Source organism: Typopeltis vanoorti, chromosome 16 (assembly GCF_054136105.1).
Source record: "Typopeltis vanoorti isolate ZY-2024b chromosome 16, IOZ_Tvanoo_1.0, whole genome shotgun sequence".
NCBI classification, from domain to species: domain Eukaryota; kingdom Metazoa; phylum Arthropoda; class Arachnida; order Uropygi; family Thelyphonidae; genus Typopeltis; species Typopeltis vanoorti.
Genome location: NC_143564.1, coordinates 66,244,744 through 66,257,910, shown reverse-complemented (window position 1 = coordinate 66,257,910; position 13,167 = coordinate 66,244,744). Strand labels below are relative to the sequence as shown.

The window sequence follows — 13,167 nt, the reverse complement described above, 5'->3', positions numbered from 1 at the left end:
CTATTTAGATTCCCAACAAGGACCAACTTTTCCATTTTCATTGTGTCAGTTGCTTTCTTTAAAGCTTCAAAAAATTCCTCCACTTCTACTTTAGTAGAACCTTCTATGGGACCATTGGCACAAATAAGTCTCATTGTTCAGTTCTTCATTCTGATATTTGCCCACATCACTCTACTTGAAACTGCCTGCCATTCAAGAAGATTAGCCTTGTATTTAGTGTTGAATAGTATGGCTACTCCTTCTTTTCCTTGATTATCATTGCCTGAATATCAACATTTTATATTTATTGCTCAGAAAGATCTCGCCAGTTTTTGTCTTATTTGTTTCAGTCACCCCTATTATGCCGATCTGGTACTTATCTAATTCCTCAACTAGCTCCATTTCTTTGCCATTCAGGCTTCTTACGTTGATAGTACCGATCTTTAACTCTGGTTGGGGTTTGTTTTCAGATTTGTTCCAGTAGCTGACTTTTCGCTGTTCGCCCTGGTTCCCTGGCAAAAACAATGGGGCCTTGTTTAACTGGTCAACGCATCAGCCGGCATGAAATATTGTCATGTTGTACCATCATTTTGTATTTTGGTTTAAACCAATAAGAATACAATTTGGTCGGCTAAATCCCAAATTTCCAGCCCATCCTCATTCGTTCAGTGTCTAGATAGATACCCAACAGGGTGCACCACTTGAAGGTGAGAATTGGACATTAGGTCAGAAGCCCTGGTCCGTTCTCCACATTCCTTTAAAGGCCATGTGGAGGTCTCCTCTCAGTTATACAGCTTTGGCCCTTAAGCACCCCCACCCCTTTGATTTTTGCTGCATTTATTTTAAGTCCATAATCAGACCATCCTAGATAATCTGTTTTAAATCCTGTTCATTCTCAGCTAATATAGCAATATTATATGTATTTGCATTCTCTTTATGTACAGCTTGAAAAGTAAAGGTGTCTTGTTTTCAGTTGCTTCATTTTCCTATATTCATGTCATTATTTTCTGGCTGGTATTGTATTTCGTATTTCTCCAGTCTGTTTCAATTTCCTTCTTATTTAAAAAATCTTGTTCCATTGTACATGATTCACTGCCTCTTCTAAATTTATAAAAGCAATGTATTTAGCTTTATTTTCTTCAATTCTTTGGTCTGTTATTGTTCCTAAGGCTAGTATTGCTTCTCTAGTTCCTTTACCATTCTGGAATCCAAATTAATCTTCATCTAAATAACATTCTGTACTTCATTTTATTTAATATGATCTATGAGGTGTGATTGGGTAAACTTAACCAATAATTTTTACGTTTTGTTGCATTCTCTTCTTCAGGTATTGCTACCATCTAGCATTCATAGAAATCATATACTTTTTTTTTTCCCCTTGTTGATAGATTAACCTATTTACTTTAAATAAGGCTTCTTGTGTTGCATCTCCCAGATTTTTTAGAATTTCAGCAGGCATTTCATTTCTTAATCCAGTATCTGTGGGTCAAGACTTTCTATAGGCTGGTTTGGTAATTTCTCTGGTATCTCTTTGTTATCAGTAAGTAATTTCCTTTTTGTTTTGTCTCACATTACTTTGCATTTGATAGCCCTTGTTAGATCCTCTTGTTTTTAATTTATTATTATGTGACACCTCCACGACTCTCCGTTTCCATCATTATTCAACTTTATACATTTCTTCAATACTATTCCTTGATGGCCATCCATCTCACACATGCAATCTGTTTCATTTTTTATATCTGAGGTCTTCATTTCAATATTCCATTTTCTCCTCCTTATTCTTATTTTGCAATAATGAGTGAGTGGTCACTCTCTATTTTAGCTCCTGGGTAGCTGTAGCTTGACTTTTTCTTTCTTTCTTGACTGGTATGTAATCAATTTGGTATCATGCAACACCATTTTCATACTTCAAAAAGTGTGTTATCAACTCAAAAGGCCATGTTTACAGAAATATAACTTGTTCTCTTTTAGCATTCTTCCTGCCTAGTCATATCATCCAGTTTATTCACATTCACCCATAAATTATCTTTAACTGATATTAGTTCCTCTAGTTGTTGACATGTATACATGAATTATGGCAAGATCCACTGGGATTGCTGTTAAGGTTGTCATCAGTATTCTGTCATTCAGGTGATAAGTATTTTTTTTTAGTAACATATCTTCACCTCCTACTTCTTCTAAAACTATATAAATCCCAAAAATATGAGAACAGTATCCTACCTTAGGATACTGCTCTCACTCACATTTGGGGTGGTGGACAAAAATCCTCCCTACAAATGCTTGATGGTATCCAGAAGAGTGTAGTCTTGTTAACTGATGATCCGCTGCTTTTCTTTTTACACTGTGAACAAATGTCTGTTAGTCAGCATCAATACTAAACCATCCTCCTCCTATCTATATATGTACTTTGGAACAGTCATTCTCTCAGTTTTCCCTAAAGACTGCAATCTCCAGTTGTTAAATTTCTTCTTAACTCTTTGTTCACATACAACATTATTATGCTAGGGGAGTCTTGCAGTGTTTTGTATATAAATTTCACTGACAATACTTTTACATTAATAATGTCAACGTTTTTCACCTTCTGTTGGTTTGGATAAAACTCTATCTTTTAAACCACATCTCATTAACACAGCATCCAAGCTAAAAACACAAAATAATATACTGCAAAAACTATGTGGAATAACTTGGGGTGCCTCAGCAGCAACACTTCAGTGCACTGCTCAGCTTAACACAACTATCCGCCTTATTTCTGGAACTGTGAAATCAACCCCAATCTACTCTCTCCCAGTGCTGAGCAACATCACACCTCTGCAGATCCAACTTTCTTCTACATGAATACAGCAAAATCATGGAAACCCAAGATCTCCCAATTCACGAAGACATTCCACTCCTAGAAATAAATAGGCTAAAGTCAAGGCACCCTCCAATCTTAACAGCAGAAAATCTTGTGGAGACAAGTTTTAACATGAAGGAGAAGTGGAAAGAGTCCTGGTGTAACACTTCAACAGGGGACTTCCATGAATTAGTGGACCCAACACAGATGCCTTTGGGTTTTGACCTACCTCGGAAAACTTGGTCTACCCTTAACAGAATCCACGCCAATCATGGCAGATGTGCAGACCACCTTTACAAATGGGACATGATTTCCACAGTCGCACCTGGGTGAGGCAATCATGTCCCATTTGTAAAGGTGGTCTACACATCTGCCATGATTGGCGTGGATTCTGTTAAGGGTAGACCAAGTTTTCCGAGGTAGGTCAAAACCCAAAGGCATCAAAGCTCTTAAATGGACCCACCCCACCAGACAATTATATTACAGTAGAATGTGCCCAACGAAACCTGTCAGACTTCATCCAAGCTACACCAAGTGCAGCATGGTTCACCACTTGCTCTGCCCTTGGTGACTGAATGAATAGAATGCTCACTCTCCAACCAACAAATATGGATGTGGGGGTCCACTATCCTGCTCATTGGAGGCCATGAATGGCTTAAAAAAAAAAAAATGTCACTGATATTATGTATTGTTAAGATGGTTGCACAAATAAACTTTTCATGCAGTTCAGTAAATTTAACAAAAAAAAAATCCAAGTTCAACATAAAACAGAATTTTTTTTTTTTAATTAACAATTAGAGACATGAAAATATTCCACAAACAGTTTTTAGTTATTGAAATAAGTTATTTAATTTCTTTTTCTAGAGATCTTGCAGCTAGAAATTGTCTTGTCGGTAAAAATAACATTGTTAAGATATCTGATTTTGGTATGTCTCGAGAAGAAGAAGAATATACAGTTTCTGATGGCATGAAGCAAATACCAATTAAATGGACAGCTCCAGAAGCTCTTAATTATGGTACATTATATATATATATATGTCTTTAAAAATTGGAGATAATAGTAATTAAGTAATTAAGAGAGAATGGAAATTTACTGATTTAGTGCAAATTTGATAAGCTCAAATAACAAAGAAACAGTATGTCAAGTCCCAATCCCATACATTTCTATTTCTAGCATCTCAGAATCCTTATGAAATACAATTTAGTGGCTACTTTTCTTCTTATCAAAAAATTAGCATCATGTATCTTCCAAAGATAAATGTTCTCCTCTGGCTCTTCCTGGTATCTACCAAGAGCAAACTGGAAACTCAGTAGAAAATATGATACAAGAATACTAATCTTACTTTAGCAACAGGAAATCTGGCTTGGCATGGAATAGATACAAGCCACAATATCCTATGGTCTGAAACATGCTTAGTTTATCTGTGTTGCTATAAATGTGAATATTTGTTTAGAAAGAGGCAGTCATTCCCATTTAACTTCACCATCTGAACTTAAACGAGAATGACTGCTTCTTGTTACTTAAGATATAGAAAAGTCTTATTCTGATATCACACATTGCTAAAGTTTTTTTGTTTTTTTTTAACGCAGTTAATGAATAATTAATGTTTCCTCATTTTACACCATTACATTGTTTTGTGTATAACATCACGCAGCTCTTACTATTTCAAATCAGTCCATTGTTTGTTCTATCTTGTAATTAACTATCATTGCTACTGATGATGGCTTGTAATATTTAAGCTGAAGTACAGGGTGATCAAAATGAAAACATCCTTGTGGAGGGCCATCCAGTGATCCAAATGCTGTGAAGTTTTACAAAAAGACATTGTGTGTCATGCAGAAGTGATATCTTGGGGTGGGGGTCCAAACTTCACCACTAGGGGTGCTGTATGATGTACCGAATGTGAATGGAATTTTTCTATGTGTGCAAGAAGAAGCAACACAAGCATAAATAACTTTTTTATTCACTTCTCTTATGCATTCATGGCTGTTCAATGTGTTGCTCTTTCCAGTATGCCACAAACTGTATTCTTTACGCAATGTTTAATGGGACTGATGTTGCACACTTGCTGCGTTATGCTGTCTTGGCACTGGCAAGTTATCAGGCAGCCATGCAGCGAGAGACACACATGGCAGATCACTCTGACTTCTGTGAAATATTCTTGAAGCCCCCCATCTTGCATGAAAATGATTGAATCCATGCACAGGCACTACTGTAGCTGTGACAATAAAATTGTTTATCATATCGCAATACTTCTTAGCAGGACCTGATTGGCAAATGTCCTTAAAGAAGAATGGTTCAATGATAAACAAAGCTGAAAACCTGCACTAGACACTAACTCTAGGTAAATGCAAAGAAATTTGTTGGATTGCATGCGGGTTTTGTGTAGCCCATACCCAGATTTTTCTAGGCATGGGCTACACAGAGCTGTGAATACTCACCTGCTAATTGTGAGCCTCATCTCCCCACAAAATCATCCATGGCCATGTAGCATCCAACCCCACTTGAGTAAGGAATGTTAAAGCGAATGTCAGTTGACTTTCAAAAGTCCTGCATGCATAACTCTTGCGTCAGGGTTATCTTGAATGGGAAGGAATGCATAAATTTTCTGTAGAATTTTCCAGATAGTTGTGTAAGGCATGCTTCCCAAACTTATGGATGTCAAGGCCCCTTTGGAAAAATTAAAATATTTCACGGCTCCATCGAAAAAAATCTTAATACAGGGATATATATTTATATTCAATATTTTGCATTTGTAAGCTATTTTGTGCTTCTTATGAAATGAAACTTATATGAATAAGCATATATTTACTAATATTCATTAAGTACCGAAATACATCAGCTCAAGAAGCAAAGTTTGTGAACCAACACCAATGTGTGATTTTTTCCATTAAAAAAGAAATAATAAAATTAAATGTTTCTTGTAAGATAAAAAAATATCTACTTAGTCTTAAAACATTTTAAATTTGTTTTCATTATTTCACAGCCCCCTCAACAAAACTTACATCCCCCCCAAAGGGCCCTTGGCCCACAGTTTGGGAAGCGCTGGTGTAAGGTACATCCACCTGTCGTGATACTCGTGTACTGCAGAAACTAATGCAGTTATTCATGGCCTGCTCCACAAAGGCTGTGGCTACTTTGTTCACTTGTTGGTTTGTGACCTCTAAACTTGGAGCGATCCTGTTTCTTCAAAATGACTAATCATTTGTCACAGAGCACATGGAGATAGTGGGCATGTTCACGCAGTAGAGCTTCACGAGCAAAGTGCCATCACTGTGGATGGTATGAACAATCTGAATGAAGGGAAAAATCCTTTGTCCATCTTTTTAAATGCTCCTGGCACCTGCCAAGTTGCGTGATATGCAAATTCCATGCATTTCGTATTTATTATTATTATTATTACGGGTATCTCCATGGAGTCAGTAGACTCATCGTGGGGGACCCAAACTAGCAAAACAATATCTGTCATATCTCTTCTTGAACTCATCCACAGACGAAGAGCTCACAACTAAGTCAGGCAATGAATTCCACTCATTCACCACCCTCCAGGCAAAAAACCTTGTTCTGACACCTTTGTTAACCACACTCTTCTTTAATTTCCAGAGATGACCTCTTGTTCTTCCATCACTATCACACAGCTGAAACATTTCCCCTGCATCAATCCTATAAAAACCTTTTAGTAATTTGAATGTTTCTATCATATCCCCTCTTCTTCGCCTATCAACCAATCTCTGCAATCCACAAGCTCTCAATCTATCAATGTAGGGAGCATTTTTTATATCACTCACCAACTTGATCACTCTTCTCTGAACCCTCTCCACAGCCTCCTCATCTCCAAGGAATCCAGGTGACCAGACCTGAGCACAGTAATCCAAATGTGGAAGTATCAATGCTTTATAAAGGGGAATAATAACCTCTTTATCTCTGGATGTCAGTGTGTTCCTCAACAACCAAGTAATCCTATGTGCAATCTTGGACACCTTAGCAATGTGTCCTCTGAACTTCATCTCCCTATCTACCAATACCCCTAAGTCCCTAGCCTCATCAATCTCTTGGAGTACCTTTCCATCGATGTAGTACACAGCTGGTAATCTTTTAATCCCAAAATGCATGACTTTACACTTTTCCACATTGAACTGACATCCATTTTCTTTTGCCCATTTTACCAGCTTATTTAAATCCTCCTGCAAACTTTCAACATCAGCTTGATTTTTTATTGCACTACACAACTTTGCATCATCAGCAAACAACTGAATATCTCCCTTTAAGCCATTTCCTATATCATTTATATACAAATTAAACAACATTGGCCCAAGCACAGAGCCCTGAGGTACACCACTGGTCACCTGCCTCATTCTGGACTCGGCTCCTCCATACACCACCTTATGGTATCTCTCCCTGAGCCATTCTCCTATCCATATCACCAATTTAATATCCATTCCCATCTGCTCCAATTTGCGTAACAGTGTTCTATGGGGTATCCTGTCAAAAGCCTTAGCAAAATCCAGAAGTACCACTGTGTAGCCAGTTCCTTTGTCCAACTCGGATGTTATTCTATTATGAATAGTTAATAGATTGCTAAGGCAGGATCTACCTTTAACAAAACCATGTTGGCCTCTATAGAGTATCATATCCTGATCCACCCATTCTTGAATTTTGTCTTTAACCAACTTTTCCAATACTTTTACCACTACTCCTGAGATGGTGATTGGTCTGTAATTCAATACCGCAGTTTTAGAGCCACCCTTATGCAAAGGAACCACTTTGCCTAACTTCCACTCCCTAGGGACCATACCAGAGTTCAAACTTAAATTAAATATCCAGGTAAGAGGGGTTGACAATTCATTTGCACATTCACGCAACACCCGAGCTGATATTCCATCTAAGCCTACCGCAGTGTTTGCATTTAAGTTTTGCAATATATTTAATACCTCTGATTCTTTAGCTTCAATTCTCACATTAGGTATTGCTATAGGTATAGAGATATCCTCACTTGGGTGATAGACTTTTGAGAAGTGATCACTCAGTAACTCGACTATTACATCTGATTTTGACACCTCAATACCATCAGCACCCACTAAGGTTATCCTTCCGAAGTCATTCTTCCTCTTACTTGCCACATAGCAGAAGATCTCTTTGGCTAAGGTCTTCTCATAATCTGATTTAGCTTTTCTTACTATGCTGGTAACCTTCCTAGCTTGAGCCTTGTACTGCTCATGGGTGTCCTGATCGCCCTTCTCCTTGTAAATTCTCCATAACATTTTCTTTTTTTGCAGATCAAGCTTGATACTACTGCTCATCCATCTAATGCCTGCCTTGTTTGACCTCCTGACCATAGGGACACAATCTGATATTGCTTTCCTCAGATACCCGCTGATTTTATCCCAAGCACTGCTAACATCTTTCCCTTGCAATATGTTTTGCCATGGGATGGCTGCAAGCTCACTCCGAAGCTTGTTATAATTGCCTAACCTGTAGTTCCGTACATACCCCTTCTTAATAGAAAAATCCACAGATTTTGCAACCTCCCAAGTCAATACCACATGATCGCTTTCACCAACTGGAGGTAACGAGGACACCTTACTTATGCATATAACCTCTGAACCAATAACCAGGTCCAACACTCTCACACCACGTGTCCCTTCAGTTACGTGCTGTTTCAAGTAATTATCTCGTAGAAGATGTATGAACTCCATTTCCTTTTTGCTACGTGATATTTCCTCCTTCCAATTGATATCACCATAATTAAAATCCCCCATAATAATCACTAAGTTGCTGATGCATGAATTCAATATCTTCCCCCGTACTCCCTGGCCTATAGCTTTTTTTTTTTATGTTGTTGCTTCTGCAAAGTTTCACAGCATTTGGATGACTGGGTAGTGCTCCACAAGGCCTTAAACAGGGATATTTTAATTTTAATCACCATGTATATGGCTTTAAATAAATATTATTACTTATTTCCTTGTATTTTTATGTGAATTAAAGAAACCTCTCATGGTACAACTATCTCTTAAAGAACAAATAATTGTAAAGAGGTTGAGAAAAGCTGCGGAAGAGAAAAACTTAGAGAATAACATGCTGAGTTCAGGCCAAATAAAGGTTCCCAAGATCATATTTTCACTTTTTGAGAAATCATTGGAATATGACAAGGTTTTGTATATCTGGCAAAGTCATAACAAGTTGCCCAGAGAAAAGCTTTTCAAAACACTATGAATATATGGGGTAAATGGAACAGTATAGACAGCAATACATATCTATATTTAACTTGAAAGTCAGCAGTTAGAATTGAAGGAAACGCAGGAAGATGTGAAACAAGGATGCACATTATCTCTTTCTTAATGTGTTCTTAAATAGCCAACATTAGAAATATGTCCTGTAAACTTTAACTCTCTGTCTACCATCAACCCTAAATCTATTTCCTGGACTACAGTGCCATCAATGTGATACACAGCTTGTAGTCTTTTTATCCCAAAACTTTACATTTCTCCACATTCATCTTTTGCCCATACTGATAGCCTATTTAGAGAATCCTACAAGCGCTCCACATTGATTAACTATTACTCTACCTAATTTTGCACCAACAGCAAACAACTGAATATTTCCTATATCATTTATGTACAAATTAAACAAACCTTGTGGTACTTAAGTTCTGCCCCTCCATATACCACTTTTTGATATCTGTCCAGCAGCTAGCCACTTAACCGTGTTATTTTTGTTCTGATTTGCATAACAGTTCCACTTACTATTCTGCAAATGCCTTTACAAAATTCAGCAGAATTACTGTGTAGCCATTTCCTTTATCCAGCTGTGCTGTTTCTCTTATAAAAAAAAAGGACAGTAAATTATGACATGACAGACCCTTCAGAAGCCATGTTGCTCCCCTTAAAAAGTATCATATTTTTATCAACCCATTCTTGATTTCTCTTTTTTAACCAATTTTACCACCATGCCTGATTTACTACTGTACTCTTTGAACCACCCTTCTGCAAGGGAATTATTTTGCATTCTTTCAATTCCCTTGGCACTCTACCAGAGCTGACTTGAATTAAACAGCCTAGTCAGAGGCATTGCCACTTCCCTTGCTAACAAGTAACAGACCAATCTGGAGGAAAAATGTTGATAGTAGATTAATAAATATGTAATGCTGTTATAGTAACCTGAACACCCCTTGAAGGTACATTTCAGGAAAATGATTATGATAATTACTTGTTATTCATTTTGGTAATTTATAGACACTACAACCATGTTGGGAATCTTCTTTCACAGCTTTTCCCACTTAAGTAGGGTCGCTGTTTGTGGTGAGCCTCTTCATCCTTAAGGAAATATTTACTTTAATTTCCTAATGTTTCAACCTTCATATTAAGGTCATCATCTGGAATATACAAAGACAAGCTATATTACATTTCAAACAGTATGCCATAGTGATTTGATCAACCATTATTCTACTGGCTTGACCTCTGGTGGCCTAATTTAACATAGCTTTATTATAACAAACACCTAAGATCCTTGATTACTGCAGTCCTAATTATAATTAACTCTTAAACCAAAAGGTTATGTGGGTAGAATACATCCATCCATATTCTTAGGATTTTTAGACCAGGGTCTTTAAGCCTCTTTAAATTTATGCTCATACCATGTTTTGGTGTGATGTAAACAACAGGCACCTTTGCAGAGTATTCAGAGCATGATCAGAAACTATCATGAATGTTTCATAGTTATTAAATTTAATGTGCCATTTATGTTCTTTTTTTTTGGATAGAAATTGTGCATCCTGTTTCACTGTATATCCCAACATGGGCCAGTGGAGGCCTTGGATGAGTTCTTTAATTTTGCATGAGGTTTAAAGGTGACATTAAGGTTATATTTCTATAGTATTTTTGGTTGATGAGCATTTTTCAGGAAAGTATTGTTGATAACTTTTCAATTCATGCTTAAGTGCTTGCTCATTGGAGCGAATCTTTAAAGCTTGGTTTTCTAGTGTGTTAATGACATCTAGTTTTTGTGTAGGCTTATGGTAAACAGTGAAAGAAAGGCTGCCAGAAGGAAGACATGTGACGAATGTATAAAGAAAAGGAAGTATGTTCTGGCTTTTGATTTGAGTTGTTCACTTAGGTGGCTGAGGAAAGTGTCTAATATCTGGCAACCATGTCGGCAGATAACAAAATTATCAACTTATCTAAGCTAGACTTTGGGTTTTAAAGTAAAGGAATCTAGAGCACTTTGCTCAGAAGCTTGCAGATAATGGTGAGCCCATGGCTGTGCCTTCTTTTTGCAGGTAAAAAGTATTACAAAATAGCCAGCATATAGTACATGGGCAAAGAGCACCATGATATCGGATGGGAATTTGTCCTGCAAAAGAAAATATCATGCAGTGGGACATTTGTGAAAAGGGCAGAGACTTCAAAACTGACTAATAAGTTACTTTTTTTCAAGTATGATGTTTTTAATATAGGAGGGGAAATGACCTATGATAAATTCTTGGGGAATGAATGTAGTGCTGAAGTAGTTTTTTAACTGTATCTGCTGGCCAGGATGTGACTGATTTAAGTAATTCTTCTATTTTCTTTTTAATCTGATTAGCTGGGTTATATTTCACGAGTTGATAGTTGGTATTATCTGAGACTAATTGATTCATATTTTCTAGATAAGTTGTTCGGTTTAAAATAACCATAGCACTGCCTTTATCAACTCTAGTAATTGTGATGCCCCGAATTGCTTTTAAAGAATTCGGTAGTTATTGCTTTAGTGTTGCTTAAAATGTTAGTAGTTTCTAATCATATTTTATCATTTATGGTGGTTGGGAGAAATTGTATACTTGGCTTATGGTTGGTTGTTTTCAAAGTCATTCAATGATGAGAAATTTAAATTTGTCCATTGGCTATTTAAATATTGCTGCTCTTTCAACCAACTACTAGCAAAAGAGGATAATAGCAAGATAAGAGCAGCAGCCAATTGCCTTCAATGAAGTCATGTGATTAACCTTTCTAGCCATGCCCTGAACAGTAATGAACTCTCGCTACTTAGTAAAGGCTTAAACTTTGCTGTGGCACCCAGGATTGTTAACAAGTTGGATTTTATATACCACATTGAAAAAAGTGTAAGGTTTCTTTCAACCATCATAATGGATAAAATACATTTAGAAACCTCTAACATTTTAAACAATACTAAATTACTACTGCTGATAAAGGTAGTGCCATGGTTATTTTAAATTGAACAACTTACCTAGAAGAAATGAATCAATTAGTCTCAGACAGGGACACCTATAAACTTGATATATTAACCCAACTAATTGGATTAAAAAGAAAATAGAAGAATTACTTAAATCATTCACATCCTGGCCCATAGATACAATTTAAAAAAGCTACTTCCATACCAAGCTCTTTTCCTGAGAATTTATGGTTTACCCAAGATTCACAAGCAGAATGTACTTCTTCAGCTGATGGTCATTGCCCCATCCTATATTGAAAATACACATTTTTGTAAACAAAATTAAGGACATAATACTTGGAAAAAAGTGATATATTAATCAGTTTTGATATCTTTGCCCTTTTCACAAATGTTCCACTCAATATCACAACACTCTTTTCCGTGTACCATGTTCTGGTTATTTTGTGTGACGAAATACTTTTTATCTGCAAAAAAAAAATAGGCACTTCCATGGAGCTCACTGTTATCTGCCCCAATTGCTAACTTTTATGTGGAAGCTTTTGATCAATTGCTCTAGATTCCTTTACTTTAAAACCCAAAGTCGCTTAAATACACTGAAGCTTTTATCTGGCCCCATGATTGCCAGACATTAGACATTTTCCTCAGCCACCTAAGTAAACAATATACAACTGAAATCGAAAGCCAGAACATACTTCCTTTTCTTGATAAACTCATCACACGTCTTCCTTTCGCTGTTTATCATAAGCCTACACATAAACTCTTACCACCACCCAACACTAAAAAAAAAAAAAAAAAAAAAACAGGGCTTTAAAGTTTTCTCTAGTGAGCAAGCAATTGAACATGAATTTAAGTTATCAGAAATGGCTATAGCAAAAATACTATTAACAAAATTCTTCACAAGACTCCACTTAAAAACAAACTAGATTACAATAAAACTGTAGCCATTCCATAAAGGATATCAGATAAAATAAACAGAATACTACAGATAGACAACCTTAATGCCACCTTTAAAACTCCTGCAAAATTAAGGTTGTCTATCTTAATTTTGAGATAGACAACCTTAATATCAAGAGACTCATCCAAGGATCCACTTCCAAAGTGGATCCTTGGATGAGTCCATATAGATTGTGCGATGAGTCTATGGACTCCATGGAGGTGCCTATATAATAATAATCTTAACAATAAT

At 36.6% G+C, this 13,167-nt stretch overlaps 2 protein-coding genes across 2 annotated transcripts in view; one reads left to right on the top strand and one right to left on the bottom strand.

Annotated features, from left to right (window-relative positions):
* The window catches only part of LOC150098090 (ras-related protein Rab-1C-like), a 134,423-nt gene that overhangs the window by 7,889 nt on the left and 113,367 nt on the right, over nucleotides 1–13,167 (bottom strand). The gene's annotated exons all lie outside the window — the stretch shown is intronic.
* The window catches only part of LOC150098091 (tyrosine-protein kinase Fer-like), a 222,119-nt gene that overhangs the window by 188,941 nt on the left and 20,011 nt on the right, over nucleotides 1–13,167 (top strand). The window contains exon 16 of the mRNA XM_090406102.1: nucleotides 3,677–3,828. Coding sequence (XP_090262228.1) covers nucleotides 3,677–3,828 — 152 coding nt within the window. The remainder of the gene's footprint in view (nucleotides 1–3,676; nucleotides 3,829–13,167) is intronic.